The sequence below is a fragment of the Periophthalmus magnuspinnatus genome, chromosome 12 (assembly GCF_009829125.3).
Source record: "Periophthalmus magnuspinnatus isolate fPerMag1 chromosome 12, fPerMag1.2.pri, whole genome shotgun sequence".
Lineage (NCBI taxonomy): Eukaryota > Metazoa > Chordata > Actinopteri > Gobiiformes > Gobiidae > Periophthalmus > Periophthalmus magnuspinnatus.
In genome coordinates, this window is record NC_047137.1 from 18,601,213 (window position 1) to 18,617,096 (window position 15,884).

The 15,884-nt window shown below is 43.8% G+C and overlaps 1 protein-coding gene across 1 annotated transcript; it reads right to left on the reverse strand.

The window, feature by feature from the left end:
• Nucleotides 1-1,593: 1,593 nt before the first annotated feature.
• On the reverse strand, nt 1,594-9,469 carry LOC117379623 (uncharacterized). The gene is made up of 2 exons (XM_033976330.2): nt 9,346-9,469; nt 1,594-4,430 (listed from the first exon to the last, which is right to left on the reverse strand). The coding sequence occupies exon 2, from the start codon at nt 4,421-4,423 to the stop codon at nt 2,810-2,812; it is 1,614 nt and encodes a 537-aa protein (XP_033832221.1). The 5' UTR covers nt 4,424-4,430; nt 9,346-9,469; the 3' UTR covers nt 1,594-2,809.
• Between the last annotated feature and the right edge of the window lie 6,415 nt (nt 9,470-15,884).

Here is a 15,884-nt window from a genome sequence, read left to right on the forward strand (position 1 = left end):
AGTTTATGTTATGATTTTATTAACATGGATTAAAGCTCAGAGTTTGTGTCATACAGGACCTTTAAATAAAGTCACACACAGTAAAAATCAGATTGTAATGAAAATGCTGAGCTGGTCTTGTGTTAAATGTGAAAAGTGGATCTTTGAGTTCTGCAGAAGTTCTAGTTCTAAAGCTCAGAGGGACTGGAGCAGAGCAAAGGCCATGGACACGTTTAGAAACAACGAATAAACTCAATCCAGAACAAACCAAACAAACTCCTGCACAGGTCCATTTAAATCATCCAAACAGGAGCAGGATCATTATAAATGTTCCACATTATTAAAGTGCTGCAGTTTTACATGTTCTTCAGATGGACGCCATTTTGGGAAGAAAAATAACCAAAAGCTTTTTGTCCCATTTCAGTTTTAGAGCCACAGTTTTTAGACGGAGACAATCATGAGATCTTGGATTCAAAGTTGTTCTCCCCCTCTCCCTCCCTCCCTCTCTCCTCCTCTCTCTCTCCTCCTCCCTCTCTCCTCCCTCTTTCCTCTTCCCTCACTCCTCTCTCCTCCTCCCTCTCTCCTCCCTCTTTCCTCTTCCCTCTCTCCTCCCTCTCTCCTCCTCCCTCTCTCCTCCTCTCTCCTCCCTCTCTCCTCCCTCTCTCTCCTCCCTCTCTCCTCCCTCTCTCTCTCCTCCCTCTCTCCTCCCTCTCTCCTCCTCTCTCCTCCCTCTCTCCTCCTCCCTCTCTCCTCTCTCTCCTCCTCCCTCTCTCCTCCCTCTCTCCTCCTCTCTCCTCCTCTCTCCTCCCTCTCTCCTCCTCTCTCCTCCCTCTCTCCTCCTCTCTCCTCCTCTCTCCTCCCTCTCTCCTCCTCTCTCCTCCCTCTCTCCTCCTCTCTCCTCCCTCTCTCCTCCTCTCTCCTCTCTCACTGTTTTGATCCACTGATCTTCAGAGCAGGAGTCAGACTCCAGAGGGACAACAGTCAAAGTGTCTTATTGACAAACGGCTGTTTGTCTCATTTTGAGTCTGTTTTCTGTGGAACTGATCGTCATCGTGGAATATTTCTTAAAACACTGAAACGAGAAGAACGAGTCCCTCTGAGCTGCAGTTTTATAAACCTGTGAGAGATGATCTCTGGTCTAATCCCACAGTCTGGAGGATGGTGACAGGTTCTTTTTGGTCTTTTCCACCTGAGTGCAGTTCCACGTCTCACCACTGCAGGGCGCCACAGTGCAGCACTTCATCTGAATCAAACTCATGAACAAGTATGAAACTAAAACTCAGGTTTGACTAAAATAAAACACAATCATCAGGAAAAAGATAAAGAGAATATGTGGCTTTAGTAAAGATTTGTTTAGATTTAAGACATTTATAAGTATTTATATTTAATGTATTAATAAAAAATGTACTTCAAGTAAAACAAGCTGCCAATAACTTCTTTTAAAGGGGAGTATTACACTTCTGTGGAGTATTAAAGAGTCGAGTGTCGCCCACACAGAGTAGAACAGGACGCAGTACTTATACTCGTCTCGTGTACTTTTCAGTGAATAGTAATAGACAGGAGCAGCTGAGTGTGATTTAGATGTTTGACACAAACATGAAACTGAGGCAGGACTGATGTGACCCACTTATTTTATTTTATATTTCAGAAATAACAAGTGTCAGTGCGATGGAGGATTACAGGAGCAGGTCTCCAGAAGCAGAACAGTGAAATTATGACTTGAGTATATAATATATAAAATAATATCTGAGTCCTGAGATTTTACAGATGGAAATGTCATTATTCACTAATTTCACTGATTAATAAAGTTCCAAAAGCTGTGATGTCGTCTGCATAACCTCCAGACTCTCAGGACATGATATTACAACAAAATCACAATCACATTTACATATTTTTGTCTCTTTTTCTTTCAGTTTTGTGGAGAACTGAGGGTTTGTTGAGAACATTAGACTCACATCACAGGAGACTTTTCACTCAGCTTTGAGTATTTGGCAGCAGCCTTGTTTTTCTACAGTTTTTGAATCTTCTCTTTTTCTCCTTCTCCTTCATTTTCTGAATGAGAAAATCCAGATGGACAAAGGTGGACACTGAGTCCATGTTCAGAGTGATCTTCTCCAGCTTCTCCACCAACTCAAAGACCTGATCCAGACACTGCAGAATGAAATGTCCAACCTTGAACAATCCAAACACCAGTTTCTCCAGTCTCTGGTTTTGTTCTCTTCAAATTTGGCCTTCGTGTTCTCGGTGGTCGTTCCCACTGTTCTGGTCTTTTTTTCTTTCACATGGGCGTCCACTGGACACGTCCCAGAACAGGAAGTACACTTCCCGTCTACACCTGTTTGTTGACAGTTTCTGTATGTATGCTACATTTATTGAGCTACACTCAGTGTGCACTGTGCCTGAGTCGTACTTCATTAATCGGTGCCTTCACAACTATTCACATCGTGGCTTTCTCTGCTGTTCTCTTTGTTTCCTTTGTTTGCTTTAGGTCTGAGGATGGAGTTACAGATGGAGATAGATGATGTCTAAGGACCACATTCCAGTTCAAGAAAGGATTGTCTTTTTCTAGTCCCTCGTGATATTTTTTCTTTTTTCCCTCAGATCATACACACAAGATCAAGAAATGTCACACAGGCATTTTTCAAAATTAAAAAGTTTTAAACAGGAAGTCAAATGATCTGTTTCTTTGATTAAACTGTTTTAGATCAACAATATACTTTTAAAGTAAACAAAATATGAAATCATAATCATAGTTACTCTGTACTATATACCTGAACTGTAGTAATACTAAAGTCAGAAGAAAAGCATCATGGGTCTTCTTTATATGTGTTTATTTTGAGGACAAATGCCCTTTAACCCAGTCATAAGCACGACTCGCATATGAAGCTGCAGCCTGATTTGCCTTATTCATGCGACTTCTCAGTTTTTCAAGTTTCTGGATCTTTTCTGTGTCTCCTGTCCCCATCTTCTCAGACAGGAACTCCAGATGAAGAAAAGTGGACACTGAGTTCACATTGAGAGAAATCTTCTCCAGCTCCTCTATGATGTTGAAGACCTCGTCCAGACACTGTTTTTTGTACTGTTCAAGATCAGACAATTCCTTCTCCAGATCCTGCAGCAGACTGGTCTTCTCCTCACTCTTGGTTTTGTTCTCTTCATACTTGTTCTTCATTTCTTCAATGGTCTTTTCCACTGTTCTGGTCTTAGTCACATATCTCCACTTCTCTTTCACATGAGCGTCCACTGGACACTTCCCAGAACAGGAAGTACACTTCCCGTCTTTCATGACCTCACACCAGCTTGGACTCCAGGCCCAGGTGCATCCTGGGTAATGACAGTTCTCTTCACAGTTATTACAGGTCACAGCTTTGGTGTCCCACCAGTGGTTTATTTCTTCTTTCACTTTGTAGGTTTCTTCTATGTTAACTTTAATGTTTTTGTTTTTCTCCATCTCTTGTTTAAGTTGTGCCAGTTCCTCTCTGTTCTTCCTGATTACCTCCTGTTTCATTTCCACCTCTGTCACTCGTTCCTTTAGGTTCTGGACACAGGCCGTGAGTCTGATTCTCTCTTTCATCACCTCCACTGTCGTCTTCAGAGACTGAGGTTTTGCTGTTTCCAGAAACTTTGTGAACTTCTTCATTCCCTTGTTTGAAGTTTTAAATGCATTTTGTGCCAGTTCCTCTTCATCACTGTCATCTTCAATTGTCTCATTTTGGCAGTTGTTGAACTGGAAATGCACTGGTTCATTTTTTGAATCTCTGGCACAAAGAATCTTTGCTTCTTTCAGAGCTTTGAGAGCATCTTTAGGTTTTCTTCCTGTTGAGTGAGTGATCATCACCACAATCTTCTGCTCCATGTCTTTGCCAAACAGAGACGTGACAGAGTTAAAGACATAAGCCATCCTCTCGTCCAGTCTGTTCTCTGAGGCCTTCATGACCAAACCCACAGCACTGACTGTGTCCACTGTCTCAGGGATGCAGAACAGGTCCTGGAGTAACTGAATAATCATCTCATCTTTATCTAAACCTTCTGTGTGTCCATATCCTGGAGTGTCGATGATGGTCAGAGAATAAGGGACAGTTTTTCTCTCAAATCCAAATATTTCATAAACAGACACAGCAGAAGTTTGACTTTCAGACTGGGGTCTGTCTTTCTCGTCTGAGATGACCTCAAACCAGACTTTGTCTTCAAACTCCACCCCCATCACAAAGTTGACCAGGGCGTTGACCAGAGTGGACTTCCCTGACCCAGTCTCTCCCACCAGGAGGATGGTCCTGTTCAGAGACATTGGATCACATTCTCCAAGAGTAAATCTCCTCAGTTTAGATTCTTCATCTGATTCTTTGTCCAGATTAACTCTTTTTAGCTGAAGTTCATATCGGGCAGGAGGTCCGTTGTCTATCTTGTTACTTTCTTCAATGTGCCTTCTAAAATCTGAAGCCATATTTCTCCTAGAGGGAAAGAGAAAATATAAATAAACATTTTAAAGTATAAACCTCTTGAGATGAAGTATCTGTTTTTTGAGGGGTTTGTCAGGACACGTACAGCAGCACCCCCCCCCCACTCACACACACACACACACCCCCACACACACACACACACACACACACACACACACACACACCCACACCCCCCCCCCCCCACACACACACACACACACACACACAGGGCTCTCTGAGTTAACCCACCCTGCCCAACTGACCCAAGAATCGGGATTAGAAGGAGTTAAACTTGCTTAAGACATTTTAAAACAAAATTCCTAAACAATGGGAGTCAGAGCAGAACAAAGTCAGAGCAGATGGAAACTGGGAGAAGGTTGTAGTCGACAGGGGCGGTGTTGAAATGCATGTTTACACACTTCCTTTTTCATTCTGGGGGGTACAACAGAGGTGGTTTCTACGGCAAAGACTGTATGAGGAGCTAAATGAGATTGAATATTGGTTTAAATATAAAGGGCAGTTAAGGTAGAAGTATTTGGAAATAAACTGACCACTGAGAGCGCCTCCTTGCTGATAAAGAAAGCCATGACAGCTGATGCACAAAGCACAGTGGTGTGTCCTATAGGGCAGCAAAGAAAGACTCTACACAGGCTCTTGTAGAGTGTACTGAGATGTTGGAGGCAAGAGGATGGAGCACTTTGATATAACATATTGGCAGAATTTAAAATAAGCAGTAGTAGTTCACAAACACACTTTATACACTTTTCTCACACAGGCGTTAACATTTTCTCACATTTCTCTCTCGTTTAAACTCTCTCAAAGTTCAAACCTTCGTAGGCGTCTTTGTCGGTGCAGAACGTTTCATCGACGTTGTGGGTTTTGTCGGGGAGAACGATCCGCACTGTTCCTGTTCCCTGTTTTTTCTCCTGTCCTGTTCCTTCCCTCCCCCACCTGCCGGAGCCAGAGCTGGGCGGAGTTCCTGGCGTGTTCCTGCGTGTTCACGTGAAGACTCTAGCTTGTCTTGCCTTTTTGCTGTTTTGCCTTTTTGTATCCTGCTCATTGGAATTTTGTATGCCATCCTCCAGATCTGTTTCTCTGGACCCTCCCGGCTCTGCTCCTACTCTGTCTCTCCGACCTGGTACAGTCTCGTCTCGTCCTGTCCTTCGCACCCTGCACCTCTGGACCCCGCTCTGCACCCTGCTCCCTGTCCTAGCTCTGGTCGCCCTGTCTCCGTCCCTGCTCTCCACTCTCCCGGACCCCGGCTCACACTCTGCTCCCCGTTCCGGCACTGCCCGCACTGTCAGCTCCGCTGCGCCGCCCGCTTTGCCCCTGGATCCTGACCCGCACCCCGTCTCCTGTTCCGTGCCAGATCTACCCACGTTTTTTGAACTGTAATTCACATTCTGTAAATAAACACTGTAAACCTTTCCAGAGTCTTGCACTGTTTGGTCCGATCTGCCTGCCATTACAACAAAAACAAATTGCAAACGTACAGCACTTCAGAGTCACACTGAGATCCAACATTTATGTAAATTTGTCTGAACACATTCTGTACTGGACAGGAGACACGGCACGGAGGAGACTGATGGACAATGGTCTACAGTCCAACAGCCAATCAGGACGCACGACACAATGGTCTACAGTCCAACAGCCAATCAGGACGCACGACACAATGGTCTACAGTCCAACAGCCAATCAGGACGCACGACACAATGGTCTACAGTCCAACAGCCAATCAGGACGCACGACACAATGGTCTACAGTCCAACAGCCAATCAGGACGCACAACACAATGGTCTACAGTCCAACAGCCAATCAGGACGCACGACACAATACACGTTCATATACTGTAAAAAAAAGCATGCAAAATTGCACTAAAAACAATCCACGAAACAGCGAGACCACGAAAGAAGAACGGTGAAATAGCGAGGGACAACTGTATACTCTTGATCCTTGGCAATGACAGAGGTCAAATGTTTTCTGTAAGTCTCCACAAGGTTTTCATACACTGTTGCTGTAGTTTGACCCATTTCTCCTGCAGATCTCCTCGACAGTACGTTTCATCTTCAATGTCCTCACTGATGGAAGGAGGTTTTCACTCAAAATCTCACGATACTTGGCCCCGTTCATTCTTTCCTTTACACGGATCAGTCGTCCTGGTCCATTTAAAGAAAAACAGCCTCAAAGCATGATGTTTCCACCCCCATGATTCACAGTAGGTCTGGTGTTCTTTGGATGCAACTCAGCATTCTTTCTCCTCCAAACACGACAAGATCAGTTTTTACCAAAAAGTTGTATTTTGGTTTGATCTGATCATGTGACATTGTCCCAATCCTCTTCTGGATCATCCAAATGCTTCTGTCAAACTTCAGACGGGCCTGGACATGTCCCGTCTTAATCAGGGGACACGTCTGGCACTGCAGGATTTGAGTCCCTGGTGGTGTAGTGTGTTACTGATGGTCCCTTTGTTACTTTGGTCCCAGTTCTCTGCAGGTCATTCACTCGGTCGTGTGGTTCTGGGGTTTTTGCTCTTTGTTCTTGTGTCATTTTGACCCCACGGGGTCAGATCTTGGTGGAGCCCCAGGTCTTGGTCTTGTTCCATTTTGTAATACTTGCTCCACAGTTGATTTGTTGACTCCAGCTCTTACCTGTTGCAGATTGAGTGTTCGGGGCCTGGTGTCTACAGTTTTGTTTGTGGTTCCTTTGCTCTTTGGTCTTGTCCATAGTGGAGTTTGAGTCTGACTGTTTGAGGTTGTGGACATGTGTCTTTTATACTGAGGACAAGTTCAAACAGGGACCATTAATACAGAGAACGAGTGGAGGACAGAGGAGCCTCTGAAAGAAGAAGGTACAGGTCTGAGACACAGATCTTGTGTTTGTAGATGAACAAATACTTATTTATTAAAAATCAGACAGTGTGATTTCCTGGATTCTTTCATTCTGTCTCATAGTTGAAGTGATGAAAATTACAGGCCTCTCTCATCTTTTTAAGTGGGAGAATTTGAACAGTTGATGGCTGACTAAATACTTTTTGCCCCACTGTGGTTGAATGTCACAGTCAGTGCAGCGGCTCAGAAGGTCATTAATAAATATAAAGCAGAGGACCAAGAGACGAAACCTGTGGAAAGACTTTGTCAGTACCTGTGAGATTAGACACACTCTGACACAGTCTGGCACAGGTGGTGCAAGTAAGAGTTGAACCAAATTAGAGCAGATCTAGAAATGTCAATATTATATAATTTGTCCAGCAGTAAATAAAGATCAACAAAATCAAAAGCTTTAGTGAGATCACTGGATGTTGCACCGGTACACATCATCTTCATCACACGTCATTTGTAAATTTGAGAAGAGCTGTAGTGGAAATGATTTTTTCTAAACTCAGACTGACATTGGGACAGTAGTTCCTTGTCAGACAATTCGATAGCTGAGTAAAAATCATTTTATCAAAAATGTTGACAATACTATTGATGATATAAACAGGTCTATAAATGTTAATATTCTCAGGATCACCAGAATTATGTAATGGAATAACTTTAATGAAAAGATAGAGGAAAAGACCAAAAGCAGACCAGTCTTAGACAGATTTTATCTGGACATTACGAATGAGCGTCCCTCCTTCTTCAGGGGAATTACACAGCTGAGTCTTGTTGTCAGCCCTGAATCTTAGAATAGTAGTGGATGCCCAGTCGTACATCAAGAGTTACACAACATATTGAGGGTCAAAAATGCACTTTTTTTTTTTTTTAGCTAAAACAATATTTCAAAAACATTAAATAGATTCAGTATCATTGTATAAAGATTGTATAATAAGAATTGCATGAAAAAAGTGTTCTGCTGTGACAAAGTTGCATTTGGGGTCAGAAATGACCCCAGGACAACACAAGGGTTAAATGCCCGTGTCAATGAGCCAATAAATACATTCCAATGAATCATCAGCAGTACAGGTGCTCATGCATCACCACTGCACTCGCCACAAACCCGAGGCACAAACTGCCCTCATGTTTTCACATGGACCTGTCATGACGCCCGTTGGTTCCTGTCCTCCCGTGCTCTCTACCCCTCCCTGACCTGTCTGCCCGGAGCTGGGCGGAGTTCGAGTCTTCCCCCGCACGCACCTGGAGCGCATCAGCATAATCACCACCACCTGCTGCTGAGTACTTGAGGGCTCGGCAGACGACACTCGGCGCCAGACCGTCCGCGTGTAAACGTGAATGTTCCAGCTCAGTTTTGTATCCTGGTACCAGCTTGTATGTTCTCATTTGGATTTTGTTACCCTCCAGATCCCTGTCCTCGCTCATCCTCGCTCCTGCCTCTGCGCTCCGGCTCTGGTAAAGTCACCCCTCCGTCTCGCTACCTGTCTCCTCCTGGTCTCCGGCTTGCTGCTTACCTTCGGTCTCGGACTCCGCTCTCTGGACTATGCCGGACCAGCCTGCCCCGGTCTCGCCCTGCTCCTGCCTGCACCCCGGTCCTGGTTTCCCCGTCCCCGACCTGCACTCCGCCCGCCTGGTCTGCCTCCCGCTCCGTGATTCTCCATGTGAACTTATATGAACTATTAAGACTGACTTTCACTGCCTTTGTAAATAAACACTGTAACCTTGCCCCGAGTCTGCACCTCTTGGTCCTTCCCGCACCCGTTACGACAGGACCTGCATGTGTCCAAACACAGTGCAGTCCATCTTCTTACCAGTAAAACAGAAGAGCTGAAGAAACAAGTTGCAACGTATCCACTCAAACACTCCATGAAAGATTTACTCCAAGTTAAATATAAAAAATCATTGTTTCCTCTGGCAAATTAGACATCAACATTACAGCCTGAACAACAGTTTGATTCCAAACTGAGGCACAACACAGAAAACTATATGTACTTCTTTGTCACACTTGGGATGTAACAGGGTCCAGTTAGAATGAACAAACCCAGAGAACTCACCGTGTGCTCAGGTCCGTCCTGTGAGGGCAGAGTGCAGGTCTCAGTGATGCTGAGTGAACCTTCTGTAAGAGCAGAGTCTCTGTAGAGTCTGAGGAGCTGAGTCCTGCAGATAAAAGTCCTGCTCTGATCTGAGACAGGAGCACACCCTGTCACATGGGGACGGCAGGTGACTGTGGTTTTAACGTCTGAGTATTCTGAATGTGCACAGGATGTGGCTCAGCACTGTTCATGTTTCCTGTTTTTTAATGTCAAGCAACAAAGTGAAACCTTTAACACCAAAAAAATGATGTGAGGTTTACATTCACTCTGTATAAAACTGTAGCCTGCTGAGCCAGTGCCTCCTGTTTTCTGTTGAATCAAAGAGTATAAGGCCAATGGTATGGAACAAAATCAGGAATTTTTAAATGTGCATTTTATTTTCTTAAAGTGGGAATAAGTTAAGATAATTTCACCATAGTTTCAGTTTTAATTTGACTGTTGAAGAGGAAAGGTAAAAGCCAAGTCATTTTTGAGGCTGTGAAAACAAGAACAACTTTTTAGGTTTTCAGTTTTTCAGTATAGAAACACTTTCTGCCTCTAACAGATGTTGTGTGGAGATGATCAACAGTCGTGGCAGGACAGGTCTGATCACTGCGCTGTGTTTCAGGTGATACCACAACATTCTATAGACCAGTGTTATTTGATACAGATGGGGACAGATACAATTAATATTGTTAAAATGCAGTGATACAGTGAGATCTTCAGGTTCAACATTGTTGCATTTACTTTTATTAAATTTTCATATCAAAGTACATTAAGCACAGTCTGTAGAAGCTTCTCAAACATACTCACTGCACTTTCAGCTTCTGTTATAACAGGGTCAGACTGTGGTTCCATCATCTTTTTGCAGCAAAGGAGAGACATTCTTCCTTAAACACTGAAGTGTTCACTGGTGTTTCCTGCAGCTGCTGCTCTACGCTGGAGATCTTAGGTTTTTATTGTTTTATTGTATATGTGTTTTATTTTATGTATATCTGTTTTTGTTTGTTGTTTATGTGAGACACTTTGTTCAGTTTGTATTTACTGTTGTATTTTGTATGTTGTATTTTAAATGTGCTATATGAATAAAACTAAACTGAATTCCTCTCAGTTTCCTTCTTTGCTTTGTGACAAATCCCATGTCCAGGTGTTTGAGTGGGACATGGAGGGTCTTGTCCTTGGTGTCCATCTATAAAAGTTGTGCTGATGTTCTAATCTCCTCCAATTCCTCATGTTTGATAAAGTAAGACATCAGTTTACTCAGAATTGTCTAGATCTCATCTGCTAAAAAGGCATGATCATATATATTATAGTGTCCAGTCGTCACCGGACAGTCAGTGGGAGGGCATCTGAAACAGTTGCACTCCCCTGGGGGCAGTGGGACACGAAACAACATGTGAAGAACAATGAACAAACTCCAGGTGAACTGAAGAGTGAAGCTTTTGAGGGAAAACAGGAGGAGAGTCTCAGGTCTCCACTTCCCCCAAAGCTGCTCCTGAGGCAGCTTCACTAAAACTGCTCCTTTTATTTCTGCTCCTCACTGTCCTGGACATGAGCTCAGTCAAATGTTTTAAGTCTGGTCTTCAATGTAGAGACTGTGGAGCTTCTTTAACATGAGCAGGAGCTGATTCCATAAACAGGAGCTTGGTCAGTGAAAACTCTCCCTCCTGCTCTGCTTTAGACTCTCTAGAACCACCAGTCCAGCATTTTGAGAGCAGAGGGCTCTGTTTGGATGAAATGGAACTGTAGCATCTGCAGATACGATGAGGCCACGCCCTTTATGGCTTTATATGTCAGGAGGAGAACTTTAAATTTAATTCTAACAAATGCATGGATAAGTTTTTCAGCGTCACTTTTAGACAATATTTTTCTGATTTTATTGATATTCAGGCTGTTCTACAGGTTTGGTTTATATGTGCTGTGAATGAGAGCTCTTGGTCAAATAAAACTCTGAGGTTCTTTACAGTGGAGCTGGAGGCTGCACTGAAACTGTCCAGAGAAACTCTCTGGTCAGATACAGAGTCTCACAGGCCTTTGGGGCCTAGAACTATGACCTCTGTTTTTTTCAGGGTTAAGAAGCAGATAATTAAGTGTCATCCATGTTTTTCTGTCCTTCACACAGGCCCTAGGTCTGTTTGCTCCATCAGTCTGATCTGTTTCATTGATAAGTGCAGCTGTGTGTCAGAGCAGTGGAAGTTAATGCCATGTTTTCTGATGATATTTACCTAACGGCAACATATAAAGTGTGAACAGGACTGGACCCAGTACAGAACCCTGTGGCACACCATAGACTACCTTAGAACATGATGAGGAGCTCTGATTTACATGAACAAACTGGTACCATCAGATAAGTAGGATTTAAACCATCTGAGGGCTGCTCCTCTAAGACCTGCTCTGAGGTCCAACAGAACCAGAACTGAGACCTGCTCTGAGGTCCACCAGAACCAGAACTGAGACCTGCTCTGAGGTCCAACAGAACCAGAACTGAGACCTGCTCTGAGGTCCATCAGAGAATGTACCAAATTGAGAGAGAGCAGCTCAGGACCACAGTCTGCTGTTCATCTCCATCTCAAAGACACTGACCACAACTTTGAAGAGAGTGAAGTTCAGATCTGAGCCAGAGAAAAGAAACGGTTTGAGAGGAGAGTTAAAGAAGAGACTTTTGTTTGGAAAGACAATCCTTCCTTAAACAGGAATGGAGCCTGAAACACCACCTGTCCCCATCTACAAGTCCATCCTCAGACCTAGAACAATGACAACTATAGCACGGTCGTTAAGGGCTGAATAGGGGAGTTCCAGCTGAAACTGGACACAATAGATGTTTACAGTTTTAGTGTAGTTAGCCCCTCCCCTCAGATAGACATAAGGCAGTGGCCACCAGCATCTGACCAGAACTGAAAAAGTGGCTTCAATCAGCGTCCAAACGTCTTCATCCTACAACGATTTGTCCAGTGACAGATTTTAACTTCGTCTTTTGCTCTGGATCAGACCTGGACGACTGAAGGATTACACAGATACACTGAGGCAAATAAGTATTTGAACACCCTGTGATTTTACAAGTTCTCACACTTATAAATCATGGAGGGTCTGAAATGTTCCTCTTAGGTCCATGTCCACTGTGAGAGACATAATCTAAAAAAAACCATCTGGGAATCACATTGTATGATTTTTAAAATAATTTATTTGTATGTTACTGCTGCAAATAAGTATTTGAACACCTGTCTATCAGGTAGAATTCTGCCCCTCCTGTTACTCCACCTTTAAAAACTCCACCTCCACTCCACTTATTCTCCTAAATTAGAAGCTCCTGTTTGAGGTCGTTCGCTGCATAAAGACACATGTCCACCCCAGACAATCAGTAAGACTCAACTACTGACATGGACAAGACCAAAGAACTGTCAAAATGCACAAGAGACAAAACTGTAGACCTCCACAAGGAAAGGGCAAAGGGGAAGTGCCCAGCAGCTTGGAGAAAATGGAAGAAGATAAACATGAGTCAATCTCCCTCAGACTGGGGCTCCATGTGAGATCTGAGATCAGTTGTTTTTGTGTTATTTGAATTTGCGAAACGATTTGATTAAAACACACAAAATAAATATACTGGTTGTAGTCTAGGCCTATAATTTGAAATATATATTTATTTTTTCTTAGACTTGCCTTTATAAACTATGGAGTCCAAAATGCTACTTGTGCATCATGATCCTTTGCTTTTAACACAGCGCTGCCAAAACGAACCACTTTCTGAACCACCCAAACACCCGACCACCCGACGAAAGAATATTCTTTAAAGCAGCTTTTGTGTATAAGTCTCTCCATGGCCTCGGTCCAAAGTTCATCTCTAACATGTTAGTGTCACATGAACCATCTCACACTCTGAGGACTTCAGGGACCGGCCTCCTGCTGGTCCAGAGTCAGGACTAAACATGGAGAATCAGTGTTTCAGTTTTATGCAGCTAAAACCTGAAACATTCTCCCTGAAGATGTGAGACAAACCTCGACTGTGACGATGTTTAAATCCAGACTCTGTTCTGTTCATCTGTGCAGACGACTGAAAGGTTTTTATTCTGCACTTTTCTCCTTTAATGTTAATTTTATGATGATTATTTGTGATTATTTATGTTTTGATTTGTGTGATTTTAATGTCTTTCTTATTCTGTAAAGCACTTTGAAATACTTTGTGTACGAATTGTGCTGCACAAATAAACTTGCCTTGTTTAGTCCTGGTTCAGTCCTGGTTTAGTCCTGGTTTAGTCCCGGTTTAGTCCCGATTTAGTCCCGGTTTAGTCCCGGTTTAGTCCCGGTTTAGTCCCGATTTAGTCCCGGTTTAGTCCCGGTTTAGTCCCGGTTTAGACCCGGTTTAGTCCCGGTTTAGTCCCGGTTTAGTCCCGGTTCAGTCCCGGTTCAGTCCCGGTTCAGTCCCGGTTCAGTCCCGGTTTAGACCCGGTTTAGTCCCGGTTTAGACCCGGTTTAGTCCTGGTTTAGTCCCGGTTTAGTCCCGGTTTAGTCCCGGTTTAGTCCTGGTTTAGTCCTGGTTTAGTCCCGGTTTAGTCCTGGTTTCTCTAATATTGTGGCCAGTTGTTTGTCTGAAGCTTCAGAAAACTCCACGTTCAGTTTGACTTTTTCATCTCGAATCCACAAAAACTCGACAGGTCGGACCCACAGACTGAGCTAACGCGCTAGCATACACTGTGTATATAAACGGACTGAGCTAACGCGCTAACGTACACTGTGTATATAAACGGACAGAGCTAACCTGCCACCGTGTTCCAAACAGGAAGTGGTCATGGTGCACTTCCTGCTCTGAACGTGGCGTCCTCTGTTTAAAAAGCACTTGACCCTTTAAGGAAACACTTGACCCATCAGCCAATCAGGGCCCTCTGCTCTGAAGCGTCTGATTGGCTGTTTGTTGGTGATGTCGTGTTTGCGCTCACAGGAGCCAATCAGAAAACAGTATTTATCACTGTTTAAATAGATTAATTTATTAGCTTTAGACGCTAGCTGTTTACATTTGGTCCAGTTCTGGTCCAGGCCCGGTCCAGTCCCGGTCAAGTCCTCGCTTCTGATCGACCGGATTAAACGTCGCTTTCGTTGTTTTGATCTTTTGTGATTTCAGACGTTTATTTTGTTTTGGATCAAACTCTTAGTTTTTCCGATGATCCGTTTGTGGCGTTTACGTTTGAGATTTCAGCGTTTTGTTTGGGTTCTGTCCAGATTCCACAGTCGTTCCTCTGATGCTCGTTCATGTCGTCTCGGAAACTCAGAGATTCGTACGGAATCATCCGACTTCCCACCGTCCGACGCTTCCGCACCAGTTTCCCAGTGAAACTCCGACACGAATTGCGTTTATTCCCGTTTTTTCCGAGTCGGATCTTCTGAGCGTTGGAGATCACATGAACGCAGCATCACCCACGTTCCTCCGCCCTCAACGCGGCTGGACACGCCTCTTTCACCATATATGGACCAATCAGAGCGCACGCCTCAGCTCCACAAGCCTCTGGTGCTTTGTGCCAAGATGTGTCTGAAGAAAAGAACGGGAGGGCATCTGACACACAGGACACGGGGGAGGGCATCTGACACACGGGACACGGGGGAGGGCATCTGACACACGGGACACGGGGGAGGGCATCTGACACACGGGACACGGGGGAGGGCATCTGACACATTGAGACGTCGGTGCTTCTGCCTTAAACGAGTCGGGTCTGTTATTTTCGCGTCTTCTTCTTGATGAGCTGCTGTTTTTCTGAGGGAGGAACAGAAACGCTGCTGTGGAAACTCCGCCTCTTCACTTGAAATGATTTGTATTTGATTTTAAAAGAAGTAAATGTGTTTTTATTGGCCAGAGCTGGAGGTGGGCGGGGTTTGGTCGGTGTTTGGACCAATCAGAGACAGGGACAGGTTACTGTTTGTGATAAAGGAAATCGTCTAAATGTTTGTCTGAAAATGTCTGGTTTATGTGAAAACAATGTTGGAATCATGAGAAAAATATCAATAAATGTTATTCAAAAGAAACGGTGTCAATATTTCCAGAATTTAAATACTTTAAAGGTGTGACGCTAACTGTAGGCACTGCTCTGTCTGTGACTCAAGACTTTAATCTGAGTTTTATTTTGACACAATCTGAGCATAAAGAGCCGATTTAAACTCCAACAGGTGAACTGTGCTGTTAAACACGCCCCTCTCAGATAACTTTACAGTCACAAGCTAGCATTAGCATTAGCATTAGCATTAGCATTAGCCAACAGTTTTTCAGTGAGTCACATTCACCTCTTTGTGTAAAATCAAACTCCTAAACAGGACCAAATCTTGAAATACATCTTGAAAAAATATTTTGTCTGTGTTCACTAATGTGTGCGTTGTGTCACCATGGCAACTGCTGAACATTCCGTCATAGACATGCATGTAGAGCTCCCCCAGCATGAACATCACCGTGAGTGAACAGGGCGGATGTGAGATTGAGTTTGATGTGAGATTAAATTAAAAACTCGCTGTATCATGTTTATATCAACATTTATTTTATCCAA